The sequence below is a fragment of the Nycticebus coucang genome, chromosome 15, assembly GCF_027406575.1.
Source record: "Nycticebus coucang isolate mNycCou1 chromosome 15, mNycCou1.pri, whole genome shotgun sequence".
NCBI lineage: Eukaryota > Metazoa > Chordata > Mammalia > Primates > Lorisidae > Nycticebus > Nycticebus coucang.
The window spans coordinates 59,565,911-59,589,730 of NC_069794.1; the positions used below are offsets into that span (position 1 = coordinate 59,565,911).

General features: G+C 36.5%; 1 protein-coding gene across 1 annotated transcript in view; it reads right to left on the bottom strand.

The window, feature by feature from the left end:
• The window catches only part of VWA8 (von Willebrand factor A domain containing 8), a 468,998-nt gene that overhangs the window by 143,021 nt on the left and 302,157 nt on the right, over positions 1-23,820 (bottom strand). The window contains exons 30-36 of the mRNA XM_053563447.1: positions 22,166-22,276; positions 21,212-21,276; positions 20,656-20,781; positions 19,450-19,559; positions 18,618-18,772; positions 15,178-15,373; positions 3,657-3,738 (exon numbers count right to left, since the gene is read on the bottom strand). Coding sequence (XP_053419422.1) covers positions 3,657-3,738; positions 15,178-15,373; positions 18,618-18,772; positions 19,450-19,559; positions 20,656-20,781; positions 21,212-21,276; positions 22,166-22,276 — 845 coding nt within the window. The remainder of the gene's footprint in view (positions 1-3,656; positions 3,739-15,177; positions 15,374-18,617; positions 18,773-19,449; positions 19,560-20,655; positions 20,782-21,211; positions 21,277-22,165; positions 22,277-23,820) is intronic.

Sequence of the window (23,820 nt, forward strand, 5' to 3'; positions counted from 1 at the left end):
GATGGCTTCACACCAGAATTCTATCAAACCTTCAAGGAAGAGCTTATTCCTGTACTGCAGAAATTATTCCAAAAAATTGAGGAAGAAGGAATCTTCCCCAAAACATTCTGTGAAGCAGACATCACCCTGATACCAAAACCAGGAAAAGACTCAAACAAAAAGAAGGAGAATTTCAGACCAATCTCACTCATGAATATAGATGCAAAAATTCTCAACAAAATCCTAGCCAATAGATTACAGCTTATCATCAAAAAAGTCATTCATCATGATCAAGTAGGCTTCATCCCAGGGATGCAAGGCTGGTTTAACACATGCAAGTGCATAAATGTTATCCACCATATTAACAGAGGCAAAAATAAAGATCACATGATCCTCTCAATAGATGCAGAAAAAGCATTTGATAAAATCCAGCATCCTTTTCTAATTAGAACACTGGAGAGTATAGGCATAGGTGGCACATTTCTAAAACTGATTGAAGCTATCTATGAGAAACCCAGAGCTAGTATTTTACTGAATGGAGTTAAAGTGAAAGCTTTTCTTCTTAGAACTGGAACCAGACAAGGTTGTCCTCTGTCACCTTTACTATTCAACATAGTGCTGGAAGCTCTAGCCAATATAATTAGGCAAGACAAGGAAATAAAGGGAATCCAAATGGGAGCAGAGGAGGTCAAACTCTCCCTCTTTGCTGACGACATGATCTTATACTTAGAGAACCCCAAAGACTCAACCACAAGACTCCTAGAAGTCATCAAAAAATACAGCAATGTTTCAGGATATAAAATCAATGTCCACAAGTCAGTAGCCTTTGTATACAGCAATAACAGTCAAGATGAGAAGCTAATTAAGGACACAACTCCCTTCACCATAGTCTCAAAGAAAATGAAATACCTAGGAATATACCTAACGAAGGAGGTGAAGAACCTCTATAAAGAAAATTATGAAATCCTCAGAAAGGAAATAGCAGAGGATATTAACAAATGGAAGAACATACCATGCTCATGGATGGGAAGAATCAACATTGTTAAAATGTCTATACTTCCCAAAGCAATCTACCTATTCAATGCCATTCCTATCAAAATACCAACATTGTACTTTCAAGATTTGGAGAAAATGATTCTGCGTTTTGTATGGAACTGGAAGAAAACCCGTATAGCTAAGGCAGTTCTTAGTAATAAAAATAAAGCTGGGGGCATCAGCATACCAGATTTTAGTCTGTACTACAGAGCCATAGTGCTCAAGAGAGCATGGTACTGGCACAAAAACAGAGACATAGACACTTGGAATCGAATTGAAAACCAAGAAATGAAACTAACATCTTACAACCACCTAATCTTCGATAAACCAAACAAGAACATACCTTGGGGGAAAGACTCCCTATTCAATAAATGGTGTTGAGAGAACTGGATGTCTACATGTAAAAGACTGAAACTGGACCCACACCTTTCCCCACTCACAAAAATTGATTCAAAATGGATAAAGGACTTAAATTTAAGGCATGAAACAATAAAAATCCTCCAAGAAAGCATAGGAAAAACACTGGAAGATATTGGCCTGGGGAAAGACTTCATGAAGAAGACTGCCATGGCAATTGCAATAACAACAAAAATAAACAAATGGGACTTCATTAAACTGAAAAGCTTCTGTACAGTTACGGAGACAATAACCAAAGCAAAGAGACAACCTACACAATGGGAAAGGATATTTGCATATTTTCAATCAGACAAACTAGTTTGATATCTAGGATCCTAGATTGATAACTAGGATCTATAGAGAACTCAAATTAATCCACATGAAAAAAGCCAACAATCCCACATATCAATGGGCAAGAGACATGAATAGAACCTTCTCTAAAGATGACAGACGAATGGCTAACAAACACATGAAAAAATGTTCATCATCTCTATATATTAGAGAAATGCAAATCAAAACAACCCTGAGATATCATCTAACCCCAGTGAGAATGGCCCACATCACAAAATCTCAAAACTGCAGATGCTGGCGTGGATGTGGAGAGAAGGGAACACTTTTACACTGCTGGTGGGACTGCAAACTAGTACAACCTTTCTGGAAGGAAGTATGGAGAAACCTCAAAGCACTCAAGCTAGACCTCCCATTTGATCCTGCGATCCCATTACTGGGCATCTACCCAGAAGGAAAGAAATCCTTTTATCATAAGGACACTTGTACTAGACTGTTTATTGCAGCTCAATTTACAATCACCAAAATGTGGAAACAGCCTAAATGCCCACCAACCCAGGAATGGATTAACAAACTGTTGTATATGTATACCATGGAATACTATTCAGCTATTAAAAAAAATGGAGACTTTACATCCTTTGTATTAACCTGGATGGACGTGGAAGACATTATTCTTAGTAAAGCACAAGAATGGAGAAGCATGAATCCTATGTACTCAATTTTGATATGAGGACAATTAATAACAATTAAGGTTATGCAGGGGGGGGAGGAAAAGCAGAAAGAGGGATGAAGGGAGGGCGGTGGGGCCTTGGTGTGTGTCACACTTTATGGGGGCAAGACATGATTGCAAGAGGGACGTTGCCTAACAATTGCAATCAAGGTAACCTGGCTTATTGTACCCTCAATGAATCCCCAACAATAAAAAAAAAAAAAAACTTTCAAAAAAAAAAAGAAAGAAATATGATTGAAAGGCCCTAAGAAATGAAGTAGTATGTCTGAGTTATTTTGTATTGTCATGCTGAGCTATTTTCTTCTGGGAGTTGGAAGAGGGGGAAGAAAGGTGGTCTGGTGATATTTTGGGGGGACTGACAGGTTCTGGCATCCCTGGTCTTCTTCTGACATTGAAAGGACCTGTAGGCCCCTCTGTTTGAGCTTTGAGGCAAGGCTTTAACCACTGTGTTGTGAGGACTCAGTCATATGTGAGGGAGTTTATGAGAGGAGGGTATGTGATCTCAATCTACATCTAAGTAGAGTAGAAAGATTATAGGAAAGAGGTATTGGCCTCTAGACTAAATAGAACAAAGCGGGTACAAGCTTAGAAAGGAGACAAGGCACGGATGCACCCAGAAAGGAAGGGCCCACAGGTAAGGACACCTGTGTTCCTCAGGGGCAGAGACCAAGCATTATCATTTCTGTTTTTATATCCTGAGTCTAGGTAGTTTAAAGGCTTTGCTTCCATTGCTGAACAGTAACAAAAGCAGTGACTAGTAATGAGTCTCATTCTAAATCTTTGGAGTCCTTTGGGGACAGCATGGCCTTCAGGACTAACAGATGTACAATATTAAACAAGGGCTGTTTAAATTCCTTTGATATTTTGAACACTTTTACTTCAGAAAACAAACATACAAAGCTAATAAGTATTAAAATTTTTGCAATACTGAAAGTATTATTTCAGATACAGGAAAAACTTATCACTAGAATAGATCAAACAAAAGAAGACAAAGACTTGAAAGCTGTTAGATTTATACCTATGTAACATTTGAATATTTTTCCAAAATGAAAATAAAAATGCCAGTAAAGCATGTGGACAAACAACAAGATATAAACCAACTGTGACTGGGGGAAGAAAGAGCTTGCTATTTAAGGAAGCAAAAAGCACACACTTATTCAGAGTACGTGGTATGATTCATTCATTTTTTACAACATACCGAGCTAAGAACAAAGGTGAAATGGATTACCTGGGAATAGGAATATATCGGAGTTTCTTTGATTGAAGATCAGTGACTTCTATATAACCAGCTGTGTGTGGAGGAGTAACATCTGCAAACAAGTCATGACATGAGCTTACATGAAATTACTGCAAGATACCAAAACAGGACCAAAACACTGTTCAAATGCTGCCGGAAGTAGAAGAATGTTATCAGGAGCCTCAGTGAGACTCTGGGACCTACTGGACATGGTACTGGGTGAATCCTCCTGGCTAGACTCCGAGAATTATGTTTCCCTAAGGGAGATTGTTGAACAGAAGCATATTGGGCTGTGATTCTCTAGTGTCAGGAAAAAAACAAATTATTTTCATTGTGATAGCTCCCCAAGATGAGTTGATGTTTTAGCACTAACAGTTTGTGTGAAAATATTTCATCATCTGAATTCTGTTCTTCCTTCTTAGGAAGTAACAACAGTGCAGTATAATGTGGTAGAATCAGCAACCCACTCTGTAGTCAAACTGACCTGATATGACGTCTTGGTTCTGACATTTCTTAGCTGTGCTATGTTGGTTAAATTGTTTACCTTTCTGAGTCCTGCTTTTCTCATTTGTAAAATAGGGATACTAATAGCATCTGAGCATCATAAGCATTATCTTGAGGATAAGATGACATTAGTGAAGGCAAAGCATCTAATTAGTTGTTGCTCTACACAAAGTATCTGTCATAATTATGGGCCCTATAAGACACGGGAAGGAGAAGGGAGGAAGGGGCAGTGGGGCGAAGATCCCAGAATTTGGATAATAATCCTGAACAACAGTCTCAAACACCATAATCCCAAATGTGCAAATCCTAAAAGATCAAAATTCCTAAAGTCTAAAATCTTGAAAATCAAAATTATAGTATAGTTGTATTATATTAGGTAGAACTATTACTTTGTTACTATCTTTACTTGGAAACTAAGTATGGTTTAAGCAGATGCATATGGCTGCCAAGTTAACAAGAGATGAACTTGTGAATTCAATATTAGGTGTCAATTTGACTAACTAAGGAATACCTAGAAACCTGGAAAAACATTATTTTGAGTGTCTAGGAAGGTGTTTCCAGAGGGGATTAATTGCACTAGTCTGAGTGGACTAGGTGGGAAAGATCTGCCCTCAATGTTGGCAGGCACCATGTCATTAGCTGGGGCCCTGGAGAGAACAAATACAGAAGGCAAACTGATCTCTGAGAGTGGGGTCAGATTTTTCTTCTGCTATCTTGGACATCAGAATTTCAGGCTTCTAGGTTTCCGCATGGTTTTTCAGATGACCATGGTTACAAAGCTGGGCACACACAATTACCAACCAGAGTGACATGCCTTTTATACATTTCTCTTTTTGAATGCCAATTTCTTTATGAACACAGTTCATTTTAACGTAACTGTTATACCCAGGTGGACTGTCATTAGTATATCTCAGTGTTTATGCTGGAAAAACTATGTATGATATTATTACTTATTTTATCATAGAAAGTGGCCTATAAAGTGTTCTTTTGTGTTTTTATATGTTTTTCAAACAAATCTCCTTTAAAAAACGTAAATAAATCTTTTAAAGAAGTTCAATTTTTTCCCCCTAGAATTGTATTTTTGGAATCTTGATATTTTGGGATTGTGATTTTAGCCTCTAGGAATTTTGATCTTTAAAGATTTCAACCTTTGGGATTATGGCTTGTAGGTCTGTGTCTTTTGGGATTATGAGAGGCTTCCAGGACTCTGGGCCATGAAGAATGTGAAAAGTTGGGGGTAGAAGATAGTGAGATATGAGGACCAGAGCTTTCAACTCCAATTCTGGTGTTGGTTTCCCAGCAAATTCTTGCGCTTTACTGACTTTTGTTCCACATCCCTGAGTACCAGCATCATCCTCAAAATCACGAGCTGCCACCATTGTGCATTAGGAATTAGGCTTAGCTTTTATAGGTAATGCTTTATTGTCAACAATAAAGATTTATTGTTCCTATCTGAGAGATGAGGAAGCTGAAGTTTATAGAGGTAATTTAATAATGTGACTTACTCGGGGGGACACAGCTGGAGAGTGATGGAGATGATTTTCACATTCATGCCTTTTTGTTTCTAAAATCTATGCTGTGGCCACCACTACATACAACTCCTATTTGAGCTGGCCCTGGGGCAATAGCTATTTGTAAAATAGTCCCATTTTATAACATTTTGGCCACTAAGTTCTCTTAAAAAGAAAATCTCTTCTACATAACCCATGCTTTTAAGGATTTTTGTCTGTCTTTTAATATAACTTCTGATTAGAATGATATATATACATGTATCTATCAGTCCTTTATTGTGATTTCTGATTAGAATGAGATGTTTAGGATGCTCAAATGTAGTTTACAAAATATAAGAAACTTGGCATTTTTATCATATTTCATGCTTGAGGCTGAAGGTTTTCAAATAGGTCATCTGCCATCAGAGAAACCCAATATGTGTCTTATTATTGAAACATGTTTGAACTTACTTTGCAGCAGGTATTGTGTAAAGTGCTGGGGATTCAGAGAGGAAAGAGATGTGGTCCCTGCCCTTCAGGAATTCACAACATAAAGAAGAGAGTCCCCTTCCTCCCTCCTTGTCTTCCTTCCTTCTCCCCTCACTCCCTTCTTTCCTTTTATCTTTTAAATCATTATGGGCCTTTGGGGACTTGGAAAGGATTCCAGAGTGGAAATCATGGCAATGAGGCCAGGTATGGGCTGTGGTGCTAGGCAAGGAGTTGTCCCAGAAGGCAAAACCCTCCAGAGGAAAGGAAGGCAATGTTGAGGCATAGGAAGGGGTAAGAAAAGAGAGTTACTATAGTAATTTATACCCAAATCCACCTGGATTGGCTGTCCCAGGTATATCTGTATAAAACAAACATGCTTATAAGTCATGGACCATCTGTCTTGGAAATACTGCTGGGATATAAGGTTAATCTTGGATAAAGTTTTGCACCATATATAATTTTGACAATTCTTGCTGCTACAACCTAATTGAAATAAGTTGAATTATTTATATATCAGGGTTCTTTGCCAAAAATAACCAGTTATTGAAGCTCCTGGGATGACTAGAACTGTTCAGCTAACCAACTTACTTATATGTTGGCTTGACATGTAGAGATACTTTTTAAAACAAGTAGTAGTATTAAGTTGAGCTACTGCACTGATGAGCACTTTTAGACTGCCTATGAAGGCAAAGTAAGCCAACTTATTCTAAAATAGCTTCTTTTCTGAGTCTTTTTTTTTCACTGTTTAATTTCATGGCATAAAGAAGGTGAGAAAATGCAATAATGGCTGTATCTTCTGTTTCAAGCAGGAAAAAGCAAGAGTTTCATGTATCAGAAAAAAGAATTTGTGGCTACAAAGAGCTTCAAGGGACTACCAAGGATAGCAGTAGTGCTAAGCATTTAAAAATAATCAAAATTGATATTTGCTGATTTGAAAATAAATCATCTCAAAGACAAAAAGATTTACAAAAAGGGCCTTGTGACTATCCTTGAACAGAATACACGATTCAATTAAGGAAGTTAAAACTGTGGCCAGGTTTCCCTCCAAGCTTAGCCAAGTCTTCATCCATCTATTTTAAATGTTTCAACACTGTAGAGAGGATGGAGGCTCAGTAAATTTCCATTACATTTATAATCCAGGTGGATTTCAATGATAGGTATAAACTGTATTTGGGGATTAGTTCACTAACCATTAAAGGGAAGTCACTATTGCAGTGTTTATCGCAGAGTTCCCATGAACGGTGGGGACAGTTTACATGCACAGTGCCAAGGTTAGGAGGAGGCATAAAAGCTGTCAGGCAAAACCACCAAGAAAATTTTCAGAGGGAAGGTAAAATTATATTTAAAAAACTTCACTACTTTTAGAAATATAATTTGATGTGCACTTGTTAACCACTAGGTTTAGTGCAATTCTGTTTACAGACTAAAAGAATGATATGTTCCCAGCAAAGGTGCCAATACCAGATTTTTAGTTTCATTCATAGTTCAAAAACAACAACAAAAAACAGTGTACTGCTTTCAACCAAGAATCATTATTTTGTGTTTAAAGTGCTAAGACCTGTAATTTTTTTAAAAATCTAACATTTAACTAGAAATAAAACAACTAGAAGAAAGCTATAAATTTTTCCCCATCTGCATTAAATAAAAGTTACCCCATCTGTGTGAAATTCACCAAGAGAGTCATCCTTACAATTTCTATTGATTTCTTTAATAAAAGGCTGGTATGAATTGGTTCCTGATGAGTAAGATGGTTGGATTTGATTTATTTTAAAAAATCAATTTAGTTTGAATTTTTATTAGAGATTTCCAGGCACATAGATTGAATAGTCAAAAAGGCTTAAAGTAAAAGCAGAAAGCCCCTGATTCACCCTCCCCTCCCCTATGTCCTGCTTCCCAGAGACACTTCCACCTTTTTAAACTGTTTCTGTGGTTTTCACCTTCATCTTCACGGTGCTGTCTCGATGTTTAATTTCAGGCACTATCTCTTGACTTCCTACCATACAGGATGAGAGTTTAACTTTTCTCATTCCCTTCCTCCCTAATTCCCCACACCCACACATTTATATGATGATTTGGGTTAGATTACATTCAGCATTTATATTATTATGATTATATAAATGCTGTTCATGCATTTCCTTTCCTTTATAACTTTTTGCTTTTCTTTAGAATGAATAATCATATTTTATTTGTTTAGTCTTACTTAGCATAAATTTATGTGTAAAGTTCCCTAATTATCAAAATCCCTAAATATTTTCAAACATATTGGGTTTGTCAATTTCATTTGCTTAGCGACATCTCTCCTGTAATCTTCTCCTCTGTTTTAATCTGAACTGGTTGATCCTTAGGCCTATGCACAGCTATCATTCTGGGATTGCCCTTTACCAAGCTACTAAGGATTTTCTTTTCTTTTCTTTACAGGCCACATTTAAAAAATTCATCCTATGTTTCAGACACTGTCCTAAGCACTTTATATATGTTTGGAATATTTAAGGAGCACTACTTAAATAAGTGAAGAGAAACAAAACACGTAGCAACTAAGAGAAAAATAGCTAAAGAGAGGCAGGGGTAAGGGAAGAAAAAAATGGCTAAAAATATAAACAGGCAATTCTCAGAAGAGTAAATCACAATAAATAAATGGATGGTCAAGGCTGCCTGGTGGGTTCACACCTATAATCCTAGCATGTTGGGAGGCCAGCACAAGAGGATCACTTCAGGCTGGGAGTTTGAGGCCAGCCTGGGAAAAACTGCAAGACTGTGTCCCTGCCAAAACAAACAAACAAAAAATCAAAAGTATGCCTAAATAACCAAAGGAATCCTGAGCAAAAAGAACAAAACTGGAGGTATCACACTGACATAAGATTTGTTACTAAAACTCTATAGTAACAAAACAGCATGGTATGGTACTGGCATGAAAACAGACACATAGATCAATGGAACAGAATAAAGAACTTTATCAAATCAATATATTTACAGTGGGTGAATGTGAGGGAGCAGCAGACATCTTTGACAAAGGTACCAAGAACATACAATAGGGAAGGGACTGTCTTTTCAATAAATGGAGATGGGAAAACCAGACCCCATCTCTTACCACACACAAAAGCCAAATAAAAAATGGATTAAAAACTTGAATGTAAGACCTGAAATCATGAAGAAAACATTGGAGAAATGCTCCAGGAGATCGGTAGATATTTTTTGTGTAAGACCTTGATTAAAAGCACAAGAAATAACTAGGATTACATCAAACTAAAAAGCTCTGTACAGCAAAGGAAATAATCAATAAAGAGAGAACTCAAAGAATGGGAGAAAATATTTTCAAATTAACCATGTGACAAGGCACTAATAACAAGAATATCGAAGGAGCTCTAACAACTCAATAGGAAAAAGAAATCTGATTTAAAAATAGGCGAAAAATCTTCACAGACATTTCTCTAAAAGAGACACAAAAATAGCCAACAGATATATGAAAAAATGTTCAGTGTCACTAATCATCAGAGAAATGCAACTCAAAACCATAATGAGATATCATTTTACCACATTTCACATGGCTTATATCCAAAAGTCAGGCAGTAACAGATATGGTCAAGGATACAGAGAAAGGGGAGCCCTCATACACTGTTGGCAGGAATGTAAGCTAGCATAGCCTCTATGAAGCATAATATGGAGGTTCCTCAAAAAACTAAAAATAAAACTACCATATGACCGAGCACTTCTACCACTAAGTATATATCCAAAAGAAAGGAAATTAATATATCAAAGAGATATCTGCACTCCCATATTTGTTGAAGCACTATTCACAAATGCTGAAGTAGATAATCCAACTGGTTATCAATGGATGAGTGGATCAAGAAAATGCAGCACATAGACACGATGAAATATTATTCACCAGGTAAAAGAAAGAAATCCTATCATTTGTAGCAAGATGGATGGAACTGGAGGCCACTATGTTAAGTAAAATAAGTCAAGCACAGAAACACAAATAGTGTTCTCACTCACAGGTAGGAGCAAAAAAGGTGGACCTTATAAAAAGATGCTCAAATGAACTAGAAGTCAGGGAAAGGCAAAGTGAAACCACAGGAGTGGGTGAGCGTGGACAGCAGCAGGACATCCTTCAAGCCACTCCTAGATATACCTCCCACAGACCCTCCAACATGGACACAAGCACAAAGGTACAAGGATACTCACTGCACCTAAATGTGGATTGACAAGGAACAGATGAATAAATTGTGGTGTGTAAACCAGTGAAAGTAAAAGTAGAGCCATTAATATGGATGATGAAGATTCTTTCCTTGACCAAACACCCGTCATGCTCTTCTAAATCCTCTTCCCAATAGGCCCTGATTCTTGCGCTCGTGTTTGTTTCGGCATTGTCCAAGTTTAGCAAGAATTCTGCTAAGTCAATTTAACCAGAATCCCGCAGGTGGGACAGTGATTTGGCTCCTCCTTCTCCACCATATCCTTAGGTGATATTAGGTCACCTTTGCCCACCTTTAGCAAGAACACTGATAGTCTGTTTAACCAGAATCCCCCCTTTTCCCTGATGCTTCCTCTTAGTGATTTTCTATTGACTAATCCCTATCCTGCTCCTTCACTATAAATTCCTACTTTTCTTTATTCTATGTGAAGTTGAGCACAAGTCTCTCCTACTAGAAAATGTCACTGCATTAGTCCCTACACTTACTGAGATAGTCCTGAATATCACAGGACTGAATTATATTCAGTTCTTTAAAAAATATCATGAATAATTTTTTCTTTAACAATGAATCTCCAAAACTTGATGCAGAAAGAGAAAACAAGTTACAGAAGAATAAACACAGAATGATACCATTTATACATAGTTTAAAAACATGCAAAATAATACCATATATATTTTGTGAACAATAAATACCAAACTCAAACTCAGGAGAGAGATTACTCGTGGTCTGTCAAAAGTGGAAGAGAAGAGAACACAGGAGTCTTTGCCTATTGTGGTGATGGGTGGTGGGTGCAAAGATGCTTTTTGTATTTTTTTTAAAAATGCCAAAAGGAAAAAAAAAAAAAGTAGGCCTGAAACACTGTGAAAAACTAAAATACACATACAAACATAAACATACTCTTCCTGTCCTTAAATAGGAAGTGCTATGAGGCAGTATAGCAAGGGCTTGTAAGCCAGAGTTGGGCGAGGCCTTCTAAGGAAGTGGCGTGTCCTCTGAGCTCTGAAGGATGAGAGGTTGAGGGTGGGAGGAGCAAGGTACAGAAGAAGGTTCGGAAGGAACTTTGTGAATTCAAGAGAGCCAGAAAGATATGTAACAGACAAAATCTTTTAGGCCAAGTTAACATTTCTAAACTTCATCCTAAGAATAACATGACCTGAGTCATATTTTTTAAAATAGTATTTTATGACCAAAACAATTTTGAAAATGAGCAACAAAGTGGAAATATCTATGTGATTTCAGGACTTATTATAAAGTATAAAACTACAAAGAAATCAAGAGTGGTATTAATATATAGATAGACACACAAGAGCTCAGAGATCAATAGAACACAATAAAGATTCCAGAAATAAGCCCACGAATTTGAAGGCAGTGGATTTCCAGCAGAGGCCCAGAAGCAATTCAACAGAGAAAGTGCAGTATTTTCAGCAAATGGTGTTGAAATAACTGAATAATCCCCATGTGAAAAAAAGCAAGCCTCAATCCATACCTTGTACCATGTAAAAATTGAACTCAAAATGGATAAGTTTAAATATAAAATCTAAACTATATCTTTAAGTAGAAAACATAGAAGATTTGTCCTTCATCAAAATGGGAGAAAATTTTAGAAAATGTATGTCTGACATTGGATTTATACCTAGAATATTTAAAGAATGCTCCAAATCATTACTAAGAAAACAAATAACCCAATTTTAAAATAGGCAAAAGATCTAGAGAGATATTTCATGAAAAATGATCCATCTGACAAAATCCTCAACATCATGGGGTGCCAGGAGAAAAGCCAAGTTAAATCATAATGAGATATCACTCTACACCCAGGAGAACGGTAAAAACCTGACAATATCAGGTACTGGCAGGGATGCAGGGCACCTGGACTCTCATGCGCTGCTGAGAGGAAAGCAAAATGGCATTGCCGCTTTGGAATGGAGTTTGGCAGTTTTAATATATGATGCAAAAAATGCTATTCCTAGGTATTCACACAAGTGAGGCAAAAACTAATGTTCACTGAAAAATCTGTGCACAAATGTTTATAGTGGACTTACTCATTACTGCCAAAGATAAGAAACAATCTGTATATCTTTTGATTAGTGAATAAACTGTGATACATTCAAACAATAGACAACCACTTAACAACTGGTACATACAAGATAATGATTTTCTTTTCTTTTCTTTTTGAGACAGAGTCTCACTTTGTTGCCCTCAGTAGAGTGCTGTGGCATCACAGCTCACAGCAACCTCCAGCTCTAGGGCTTAGGTGATTCTCTTGCCTCTGCCTCCCTAGTAGCTGGGATTAGAGGTGTCTGCAACAACACCCGGCTATTTTGTTGTTGTTGCAGTTTGGCTGGGGCCAAGTTTGAACCTGCCACCCTTGGTATATGGGGCCGGCGCCCTACTCACTGAGCCATAGGCACCGCCCTAACATAAATGATTTTCTTTTTTCTTTTTTTTTTTTTTTTTTTATTTTTGGCCGAGGCTAGGTTTGAACCCACCACCTCTGGCATATGGGACCAGTGCCCTACTCCTTGAGCCACAGGCGCCGCCCAACATAAATGATTTTCAAACACATTATATTAAGTGTATGAAGCCAGACTCAAAAGATCACATATGGTATGATTCCATTTATATGGTATTCTAGTAAAGGCAAATCTATAAGGACAGAAATCAGATCAGTGGTGTGTGGAGGGTAGGTGGAAGGGGTGACCACAAAGTGTCATGGAGGAGGTTTCTGGGATAATGGAACTCTTCCATATCAGTTGTGGTGGTCACACAATTATTTGTGTTTGTTAAGATTACAGAATTATCCACAAAAGAGGGTGAATTTTACGTATATAAATTAGATCTTAATAAAAAGAAATGTACACCGTACTTAGAAAATATGACTCTGGGCTTGGCGCTTGTAGCTCAGTGGCTAGGGTGCCAGACACATACATAGGACCTGGCGGGTTCGAACTCCCCAGCCCGGGCTTGCCAAACAACAATGACAACTACAACAACAAAAGTAGGCCTGCGCAGTGGTGGGAGCCTGTAGTCCCAGCTACTGGGGAGGCGGAGGCAAAAGAATCTCTTAAGCCCAAGAGTTTGAGGTTGCTGTGAGCTGTGACACCATGGCACTCTACCCAGGGCGACATAGTGAAACTCTGTCTCAAAAAAAAAAAAAAAAAAAAAATATATATATATATCACTCTGTCTGACACATGAAGAATGGGTAGGAGTGGAAGAGTGGAAGAGATGACACTGTCAAGAGTCTCTGGTGATATTCTAGTGCAAATGGTGGTGCTTTGGATGGGATGTGGCAATAGAACTGGAGACAAGTGGGTGGATACAAGATTTATTAGCGAGGTTGTACGGAAAGGACAAGGCAATTGCTATGAATCAAATGGTGGAGGATGATGGTGAAGAGGGATAACTAAGATGAGGCCCAGGTTTCCAGGTCAATGAAGGTGCACTAAGCTCTGGTATTGAACTTCTTGTAATTCCTGGAATGCTTTGCCAAGTCCTTGCACTTTTCCCGGGTTCCCTTTCCCTGCACCAATTCCTTCGACTCCTACTCTTCTCTAAGAATTTACTCATAATTCCAAGTCTGGTTGTAAGCTTCTCCTTTGTGTTCACATACCACCTTGTGAATACTCCTATCACAGCATTTATTACACTGAATTGTAGTTTTCAGTATGTTTTCTACCATTAAAAAAAAAAAAAAACATTTTAAGAAAGTGGTGATTTATTTTCCATGAGTTTTACTTTGGAAAGAACTAATTTTCTAAACATTATCATTATAACCAAGACTTTTCACACCTGGTAATAGATTATTATAATACATTTAGCATTATATTTGTGAAGTACACATGAATATAAAAAATATAAACACAGGATAACATATTAATACCATTATGATGCAAAAACTAACAGTCAATGACTCGATTACGGAAAGTTTTCATAATTATCCATGATGAATGCCAGTGTGATTGAATGAGAATAGTTCTAGACTTAAGATTAGATGATTATGGTGTAAATCTGGGCTCTGCTGGTCACTGGTGGAGTGATCCAGGTCATTTACTTTACCTCTGTGTTAGGATGTTTTCACATATAAATTATAAAGCATAGTAACAATAGGAGGGGTTTTGAAGATTAAGTGAATTTATACAAGAAGAAAGGATCAGCACAGGGCTTGTACAGTAATAAACAGAAGTTGATTTTTGAGAACAATAAGTAAATCAATCTGCATAATAAATTCCTGGCCTTCAGTCTTAGGGATTTTTTTTTTTAAGAGACAGAGTGTTACTCTGTTGTCCTGTATAGTAGCATCATAGTCACAGCAACCTCAAACTCTTAGGCTTAAGCAATTGTCTTGTCTCAGCCTCCTGAGTAGCTGGGACTATAGGCATTGCCCAGCCAGTTCTTCTGTTCTTAGTAGAGACAAGGGGTCTCACTTTCTGAGCTTGAGCAATCCACTCACCTTGGCCTCCCAGAGTGCTAGGATTGTAGGCCTGAGTCACAGTGCCCAGCCTAGTCCCAGGAATTTAAGAAAAAAAGTCAGGCCCCCACTTCTATTTCTAAATCATAATCATTTTTTAAAGACTCTTCAAAAACATGTTCTAAGTAAAATTACTGTATAGATTGCAATGACAATGAAGACAAATTCTAAAAGCAATGGCTACAATCCTACACTGTGAAAATGAGTGAGAACGTTATGACTACACATAGGTCTTCTGAGTTACTTCTAGACTTGTCAGAAGGACCCATCTTTATAAATTAAAATGAGAATGATGAATTAAATATCCCCTACCAAAAGCAAGCTACCTTTAGCCACCGTGACAGATTAAAAGTTGGTAAATTTCTTACTTTCAGGGTAGACATCTTTTAGAGGGACTTGTCCTGGAGGCACAATCCTGACCACCTGGTTAGTATCTAAGAGAGTCACACAGTTGCTTTGTTTTGGAGTTCCACTTTTCTTTTTTCCACCATAGAATGCTGTGTCAGTGACACTGGGTTTATGCAAAGATGATGGCCTCTTCCAAGAATAAACCTCACTGGGCGACTGATTGAAAAAAAAAGAGAAGAGAGGAAAAAAGAGAGATTATAGTACTCAAGTACCATATACTACCTTCACCACAACTTTAACACTGCAACCCTTTCTGCAAACTAATGGTAAGCAGGTGCTTTATGAATGGGCACAGTACATAGCTGCTTCACCAATAATCACAATTTTCAGACAAGTGTGAAATATACAAGTTAAATTGCTTTCTGTTGAAGTAAATTACAACTAAAAAGAGGGACTGTAGCAATATATTAATAGTTACTTTAAAAATAATAAAGCAAATACATATGCATTCGGCATAAAGAACATAAAATAAAGCTCACACTTCTGAAGGCCTGCAGTGCCCCTTCCTGACCACATCACTCCTGTCTCTTCTTCATTTACTATCCTAGAATTTTGTGTTACTTTTTCTCTTCCTTCACTTTAAATTTTAACCATATATGATCCTTCCCAAGACCACAAGGATATTTTCCTATGCTCTCTCTAAATATTTGAAGGTTTTGTCTTTTATATTAAAGTTCTTAACCTATCAGGAATGAATTTTTTGTGAACGGCATGAGGCAGGGCCCCATGTTCACCCTTTCTTCACACAGACAGTTAACTGTCCAAATACCACTAACTTTTGCCCATTGCAGTACTATCATAAAACATGGTTCTTTATATGCATGCTTCTGTTTCCGGGCAGTACATTCTGTTCAACTGTGCATTTTCTACCTCTACGTATAAAACCTTAGTTATGGAAGATTTTATAATAAGCCTTGAAATTTAGCAAGAAGAGTAATTGGTTCTTCTTCGGGGATGTCTTCATTACTGTTTGCCCTTGCATTTCCATAAAAATGCATGACCTTCCCCGTATATAACCCATCTCCCTTCTCCACCACTGACTTTATCTTCTGGACAGATGCTCTGTTCTCCCTGATTGGGTCCTGACAGTCCACACTGGTCTACCCTCACACAGAGACTTACTCAGGCTCCTACATCCTACATCCCACGCCATGCTGCCCCTCACAGGGATGCCACCTTCATCCCGATTGGAATGGACGCCCATCATCAGCCGTCACCAACCTCCCCCCCACCCCTTTACCCTCTACACACCATGGAAGTCTCTTTCCTTGTTTAGGCTCTGACTTCTGATGCCTCATACTAGCCCACTGTTGGGCTTTAAGAATATTTATATATATTCTAGATACCATTGTCATTGAAAATGTGATTTGCAAATATTGCCTATAGATTGTCTTTTCATTGTCTCAACAGTGTCTTTATCAGAGCTCAAGTTTTTAATTTTGATGAAGTACAATTTACCAATTTTTTCTTTATGTATCATATCTAAGACACTCGGTGGTGATGGTAGATATCTTATTCTTGATAAGAACAGGAATGCTTTCAGTGTTTCATTATTGATGACGATACTTGCTATAGGTTTTTCATAGCTATATGGTATTAGGTTAATAAAGTTATATAAATTCATAACAATTTAGGTGCCACTGATAGCTGTACAACAAAGTTATATTAAAAAATGTGTATACCCCTTTGTTGATAGTTTTATAGAGAATCCAAAGTAATTCACATAAAAGCAGAAAGGCAGTGTAGTGTGGCAGAAAGGATGTAGGTGAGAGGGCTAGTCATGCTTGAGATCAAACCCCATTATTTTTAATCTTTGTGGCTGGGGAATATAACTTCTCTCTGTTTCTATTTCTTCAGCTGTAAAACCTCATAGAATTGCTGCAATAATTAAGTATTGCACGTCTAAAAGGGCTTACAATAGCACAGAACCTGACTGTTGAATTGGGGCTTAAAAACTATGATTGTTATCATAAAGGCTGAAAGGCTGCCTCACTGCCTCTGATCTTCCATTTAATAAATACTCATTGAATACCTCCACGTGGTGGGCACCATACTAAGTAGCAGGGCTATGGCTTTTATTTTAAACAAGGTCACTAGTCTTAGAAGCTATATAGGATTTTTGTAGGGTTAATACAAACAGTGCCTTATATGTAGTTTTTCTAATCTTTTTATGACAACATTTTTATTTATAATTTATTCAATCAGAAGAACATTTTACCTTCAGGAAAAAAGTTCTAATATTTTTACTACTCATAGCAGTAAGCATTATAGAAAGAATATTAAACACTCTCTTTTATTCAATCAGGGCTACTGTAGACACTGTATTCAAACAAAATATTTCATTTTGAGTTGCATCATATGAAAACAGACGCTTTGTACTTGGCAATTAGGAAAATACATAGAAAAGTCCTAAGCCACACATTAACCATTGGGTTTTAGATTTCGAATGTTTTATATCCTGAAATAACTACTATTCACTAATTACATTAACATTTTGAGACATATGAGATTGGTGTGGTATCAAGCAGAGTCCATATATTTATAGGATTCTATCATTCATCTCAAAGTTATAAATGCAATTATGATAATTACATTTTTAATTAAAACACATGGAACTACATTTAAGGTTATTAGATGGCAACTTAGACTGAAATAGCTTTTATATTTCATTTTCTCACATTTCCTTCAGGGGTAGATGGTACTCAGTTTCACCTGAAGTCAATTACAAATAGCCTCTCCTTTATAGATAACAGTAGATAACAGAATAAGGGCCCATTGAAGAGAAAAATAAGTTGAGACCATTAACGACTACAGTATAACCTGGATGCTGCAAAGACCAGAGAATCAGAGCAAATCTCAATGGAAATATAAGAGGGACTTTACCTAACAAATGCAATCAGTGTAACCTGGTTCTTTGTATCCTCAATGAATCCCCAACAATAAAAAAAAAAATGAATTGATGTTCATGAGCATTGAAAACCTACCTTAATCTACAGCAATGACAACTCAACAAATTTAACTTTAAACAATTCTAGGCATGCTACTTCATTACACTCAGATTGCTCCTCCTGAGAACACAGAGATGACACGGCACAAAATCACCACTAGTAGGCTGAGCATCTGTTACAGCATTGAACTCCCACATACAGAGAACACTCATTTCTCCTTACTAACCTCTATCATTGTATTATACCTTAACTGTTAATTTTTTTTAAATAATGAAACTATATAGGTAGAATAAATTTTTAAGGACTGATTTGTAATGCAAACTTCATCTAAAATGTTTACCAAAAATTTTATTATGTTTTTAATTATCCCCCAAACAGTCTTACCTCAATAGATCAAGGTCAAAATGAGGGTAAGAAATATATATCCAATAGTTTCAAAAATTGATGCTTACCATGAGATCTGGAAAACCAACAACTATTGTAGCATAACTGTTCTCATCTGAGAGAATTCGGTTTGGAGAGGCAATCTTTTGTCCCACAGCTGAACTTAGGTTTTCAGATGAGAGCTGATCACTTGAAATTTTATGAGGTATGCTGAACTCTGTTTCTGAAAAATGTCAGACAAACATTAGATACTAAATGTCCTTAAAATGCTCTAGAAACTAATTTTTTTGCAAGCTTTCATTCTCAACCATTCAAACAGAAAAGAAAATACTTTAAATTGCCTTTATGGGCCTTTGTCTGAGAAAACATTGTTTTTACATTCAAGGTATCTTCTCAAAAGGGTTCTAAATATTTATGAAATCCAAAATTTGATTAGCAATAAACATCATCATTAATTGCTCCCTACAGAAAAGATCTAAAATTGATACAACCCAGTGTTGGCAATAGAATGTTTTAGATTTTTTTCATAGGAATTATTCAATCCCCCAAAATGTGATGAATTAAGAAGAAATCCTGATAGTCTGTGGAAAAAAGAAAAGATGCTATCCTAAGTTAGACTTGAAACCCAAAACAAATAAATATTTTGATTTTGTTAGTTGAAAAAATTCAAGGGCAATCATCAAAAGAGGGAGCCTCCTTGTGATAACTTGAAAGAGGGTTGATTTTTATTTACTTTTTCTACTGTAGTGACTAAGTTTTTTCTTTTAGATCTTAAAAGAAAACTTAACATAGGGAAATACTATTAACATAGGGAAATACTATTCTTAAATGATTCTAGAGTATAGTATGTATACAGGCAAGTACCCACACAGTCATAAACACAGAGAACACAGTATTTACCTTGTGTAACCCCAAACCCTGTGCTGGGCAGCTCCTCTTTCAACAGATACAATTGGCAAACCCCACTGCCCTCAGGTTCAATGTGTGCAGGCTTAGTTAAAAGGTATTTCCTGTAAACAAACAAAATGGCTAACTTAAGTGAAAAGTTTTTCTTTTTCCAGCAATGGTAAGGGCAGAAGGAGAAAAATTAGATACTCCCCCTCCAGTTTCTTTTTTATAATCTAATTTGCAGTTTCACGGTTTCATAGTGGATTAACAAATAACTTCTCAACACTGTGTTAAAGAGCAGTGAACAAAGCAGTAATAAATGTGAACCAAAAATCAAATACTTCCTATAAGAGGAAGGACTGTAAAATAAAAGAAAAAATTCAATTCTAATGGGGCACACTCTTATTATCAAGGAGTCCTCTCCACTGAAGTCTCCTTGACCTACTTAATTTTACAATCTCTAAAATATAGATATATAGTCAGAAATCCTGCCGCTTGTCAGCAGAAGGGCCCGAGGAACCTGCACTTAGCTAGCGGATGCTGTGCACGAGGGAGAGGGACTCGGAGTTTACTGTGCCCTCTAGACATGTCTAGCACCACACACTGCCTTTCATCAAGAAGGGTGTGGTCCAACAGGGTGAGGCAACATGAACATGACCATAATCACTAACAAATAAGAATGTGCGGGCGGCGCCTGTGGCTCAAGGAGTAGGGCGCCGGTCCCATATGCTGGAGGTGGCGGGTTCAAACCCAGCCCCGGCCAAAAGAAAAAAAAAACAAAACAAAAAAACAAATAAGAATGTGCAAGATAAAAAAAAAAAAAAGAAACTTCTAAGGAATGAGTTCAGTGAATACAAAAAAGTGAGCTATAGGAAGAAGACTGTGGCTCTCTAGAAAAAAGATAAACTGAAAACCTACTTTGAAATATCTCTAGTTTGGCAAGAATACAGTGAATTCTTAATGTGTTAATAAGAAAAAACCCCAATAAATATAAAAAAGATGTAAAATTCATTTTTTATTGTTAATTTCAATGGCTACTCTGAGAAGTGACAATTTTAATCCACCCTCTTCCCTTCTTGTAACTCTGACCTATAGAAATGTTGCCAAATATTGAAATTGTTAAAAGATAGGCGCAAGGAAGACAGAAGAGCATGAAGGTCAGATAACTGACAAATCAGGCCGAGCACACTCTACAAGCTGCTGTAGAGAGCTACCCACTGATTCGTTTTGTTCTCCACCAGAAGCCATTTGTCCTCTGCTACGAGAAAAACTGTCTTGAGTTTAATGGGAAGTGAGATGGTGTGAGTTCTCCCTTCTAGAACATCCAGCACAGTCAGGCTGCTCCTGAAAAAGGAGAAGAAAATGGTATCAGGAAGGAAATAGTGAGGATAATGGTTAAGCATGACATAATTATTTCTTGATATATTATATAGCCCTAAAAAGAATTTTTTTAAGACAAAGTAATACAATATGAAACTGTTCATTGAAAAAAATAGATATACAAAATTCTAAACTATGGGGCATGCATAAGAAAAAAAACAATGGAAAGTGACCGCTGCCATGTCAGCAGTGGCTGTGTCAGGAATTGTGAGGGCTGCTGGCTTTTCTTGTGTCTATTTCTCAATATTCTGGAATGTGGGAAGAGTTACTTTTATACAAAAACACTTATAGTTTGGTTACATTAGTTTTATAATAAATAAGTATAATTAAAACAGGAAAAAGAATAGACAAAATTTTAGGAACCTAGCTTAAATCTTCTAAATGAAGAGCTCACCCGTTTTCTTGGTAGAATACTAGCCAGTTTTTGTGCGAAAATTCTTTACACATTTTATAAGTTTCCTAAAGAAAAAAACAAAACAAAATATTCACATTAAATTTGTTGGGTGCAGTCACTTCTCTCATTAGCTGCTTCCCCTTAAAAGTTCTTCAATGTGTAAAACCTGTGATTCTCAAAGAAGCTGTTATTCTAATCTAAGACTTTTATGGTAACCTGGGTTAAACAATACTTTGAAATTACTGTAAACTATGTACTAAGACCTCTTCAGAATAATTTTTTTTAAATAATACCAAATGCTATTTAGAAATAAACATGCTATCTGGTGATAAGCCATGGAATTTATATTGTAACATAAACAGATAGGAAAATACTTTATTTCTTAGATTTGAGTATGTTTATGGTATGTTAAAAAAAAATCTCTTTTTTTCATGGTTTTATAAGACCTAAGTATATTGTCCTGCAGGGAAGGGAAGTCTTATTTTATATCTTTTACCTTTTTCTGAATGACAAAATAAATTCTCTCAAGTTGGACTAAAGTGTTTATATATTAGCTTAATAGGGGAAATCAGGAGTCATACTTAAAGTTTTGTCGTACAAATCCAAAATATACCTACATAACTGGAAAACTTAAACTGACGGCATGATTTGAAATATTCAATTTCATGAATATTACAATTAAATAGTTCTTAATGTTCTATTCTTAGTTAAGTTCTGGAAAATCTTTATGTGAGTGTGATGGACACAAAGAGAAGCTATTGATATTGAATTCTACCTGTTTCTATATCTACATATTTGTATTATGTTAATATCTACAAGTGCATAATACAGGCATTATCTTGTGCACTATAGTAAACTGAAGGCACTGAAAGGGGTGGACAGGCATGCATCTTTCTGGTTAGAGAGCTAGAGAAAATCCTTGGCAATTTACTGCACAAATCTGGTATTCCTTACAGTTTCCTCCTTGTTCCACCAGGAAGGTTTCTGAGATACAACCTCTTCTAAAGGAAGGATGAGACGACGAAGGGCCTGGCCAGTGGTGTCTAACAACAGGATGGCATTACTCTGAAAATAAAGAGACAAGAGAAAAGCTCAAGGTTTGTTTCTTATCTTTTTTTTTTTTTTTTTTTTTTTTTGAGACAAGGCTCAAGCTGCGCCTTGGTTAGAGTGGTGTGGCATTACAACTCATGGCAACCCCAAACTCTTGGGCTCTAGCGATTCTCTTGCCACAGCCTCCCTAGTAGCTGGGACTATAGGCACCCACAATGCCTGGCTATTTTTGTTGTTGTTGTTGCAGTTGTCATTGTTGTTTTAGCTGGCTGGGGCTGGGTTCAAACTCGCCAGCCCCGGTGTATGCGGCGCCCTACCTACTGAGCTACGGGCACCACCTGTTCCTTATCTTTTAAAAGCAGCAGCCTCTTGGCAACCTAGGAGTGTAGGGTGTAGTGATAAACTAAAGCAAAGACAACAATATTGAAATACTTAAAAGATAGCATAAGACACTAAATGATTTTCCTTAATACAGAATTTTTCTTTAAAACAGGAGTTTTAGGTGGTTTTATGCAGATATTTCTAATTATGTAGTGCAGGAGGTATTCTCTTTGAAGATTTTATCTTAAAAGCATTCCCTTCTAAATATAAGCTAGCTGAACCATGATCTATTTTATTAGATAGTAACAAGGAAATTAAGAGGATTGATAATTTTTAAAAGTTTATTTTTTATAAAAATTACACTTGGAGAATGCTCTGCTGAAAGCTCTCTTACATTGTATATAATGAAATCTCATTTATTTTTTTCATAAATCCAGGTTCAATTCAAAAATAGGTACAAAACAGATGTAAAGATAGCTCAGCAAGAAATATGAAGGAGTCCAAAAGCCTAACTAGCAGTGAGTATTTCTTCATCTGGAAATTCACTTAAGTTATGAAGATCTTTCATAACTGATGCTGTACTAATGTACAAACAAGAGATTTCTTCAGCTGTGTTATTAATCACTGCTATGCAGTGAAGTAATCTCACTGAGATTAAGAAATTTTTTAAGAAAAGAAACAACAAGCATTGAAATACGTGAACAGAAACACATGAAATAACTTAAAACTGAGAAAGCCAGAAAAGATTAAATATTTTAAGGGGATACAAAGAAGCTGGGTTTTTTAGTTAAAATACAAAGATGTTTGAAGATTAAATCAGCAGCTTTGCCAAAGGGCACCTGCAAGTTATTTGTCAGGCCTTATTGTTATGCAATTGTCTTTTCTTTCTTTCTCCTTTTTGTTTTGTTTTAAATTTGGGGTTCTTCTAGTTATAACTTTTATAAACTTTTCACTTCAAGAAGTTCCTTTAGGAAAAATAAAGTCACAAAGCACACAAAGAATTAATATACACTTTGAAAAATATAGAAAACAACCAACTATGAAGTGTTTGTTCATTTATTCCATAAAACTTATTGAACAGCTTATATTTAAAGCACAAAGGAGAGTACAACAGTGAATTAATCGTGGCCCTTGCCCTCTATTATGTAATCCACTGAGAGAAATAAAAAGAAATGCAAAAAGATTAATGATTCATCTGCAAATCTAATACCCCACAGTGTAGTTTCAAATTTATTTCA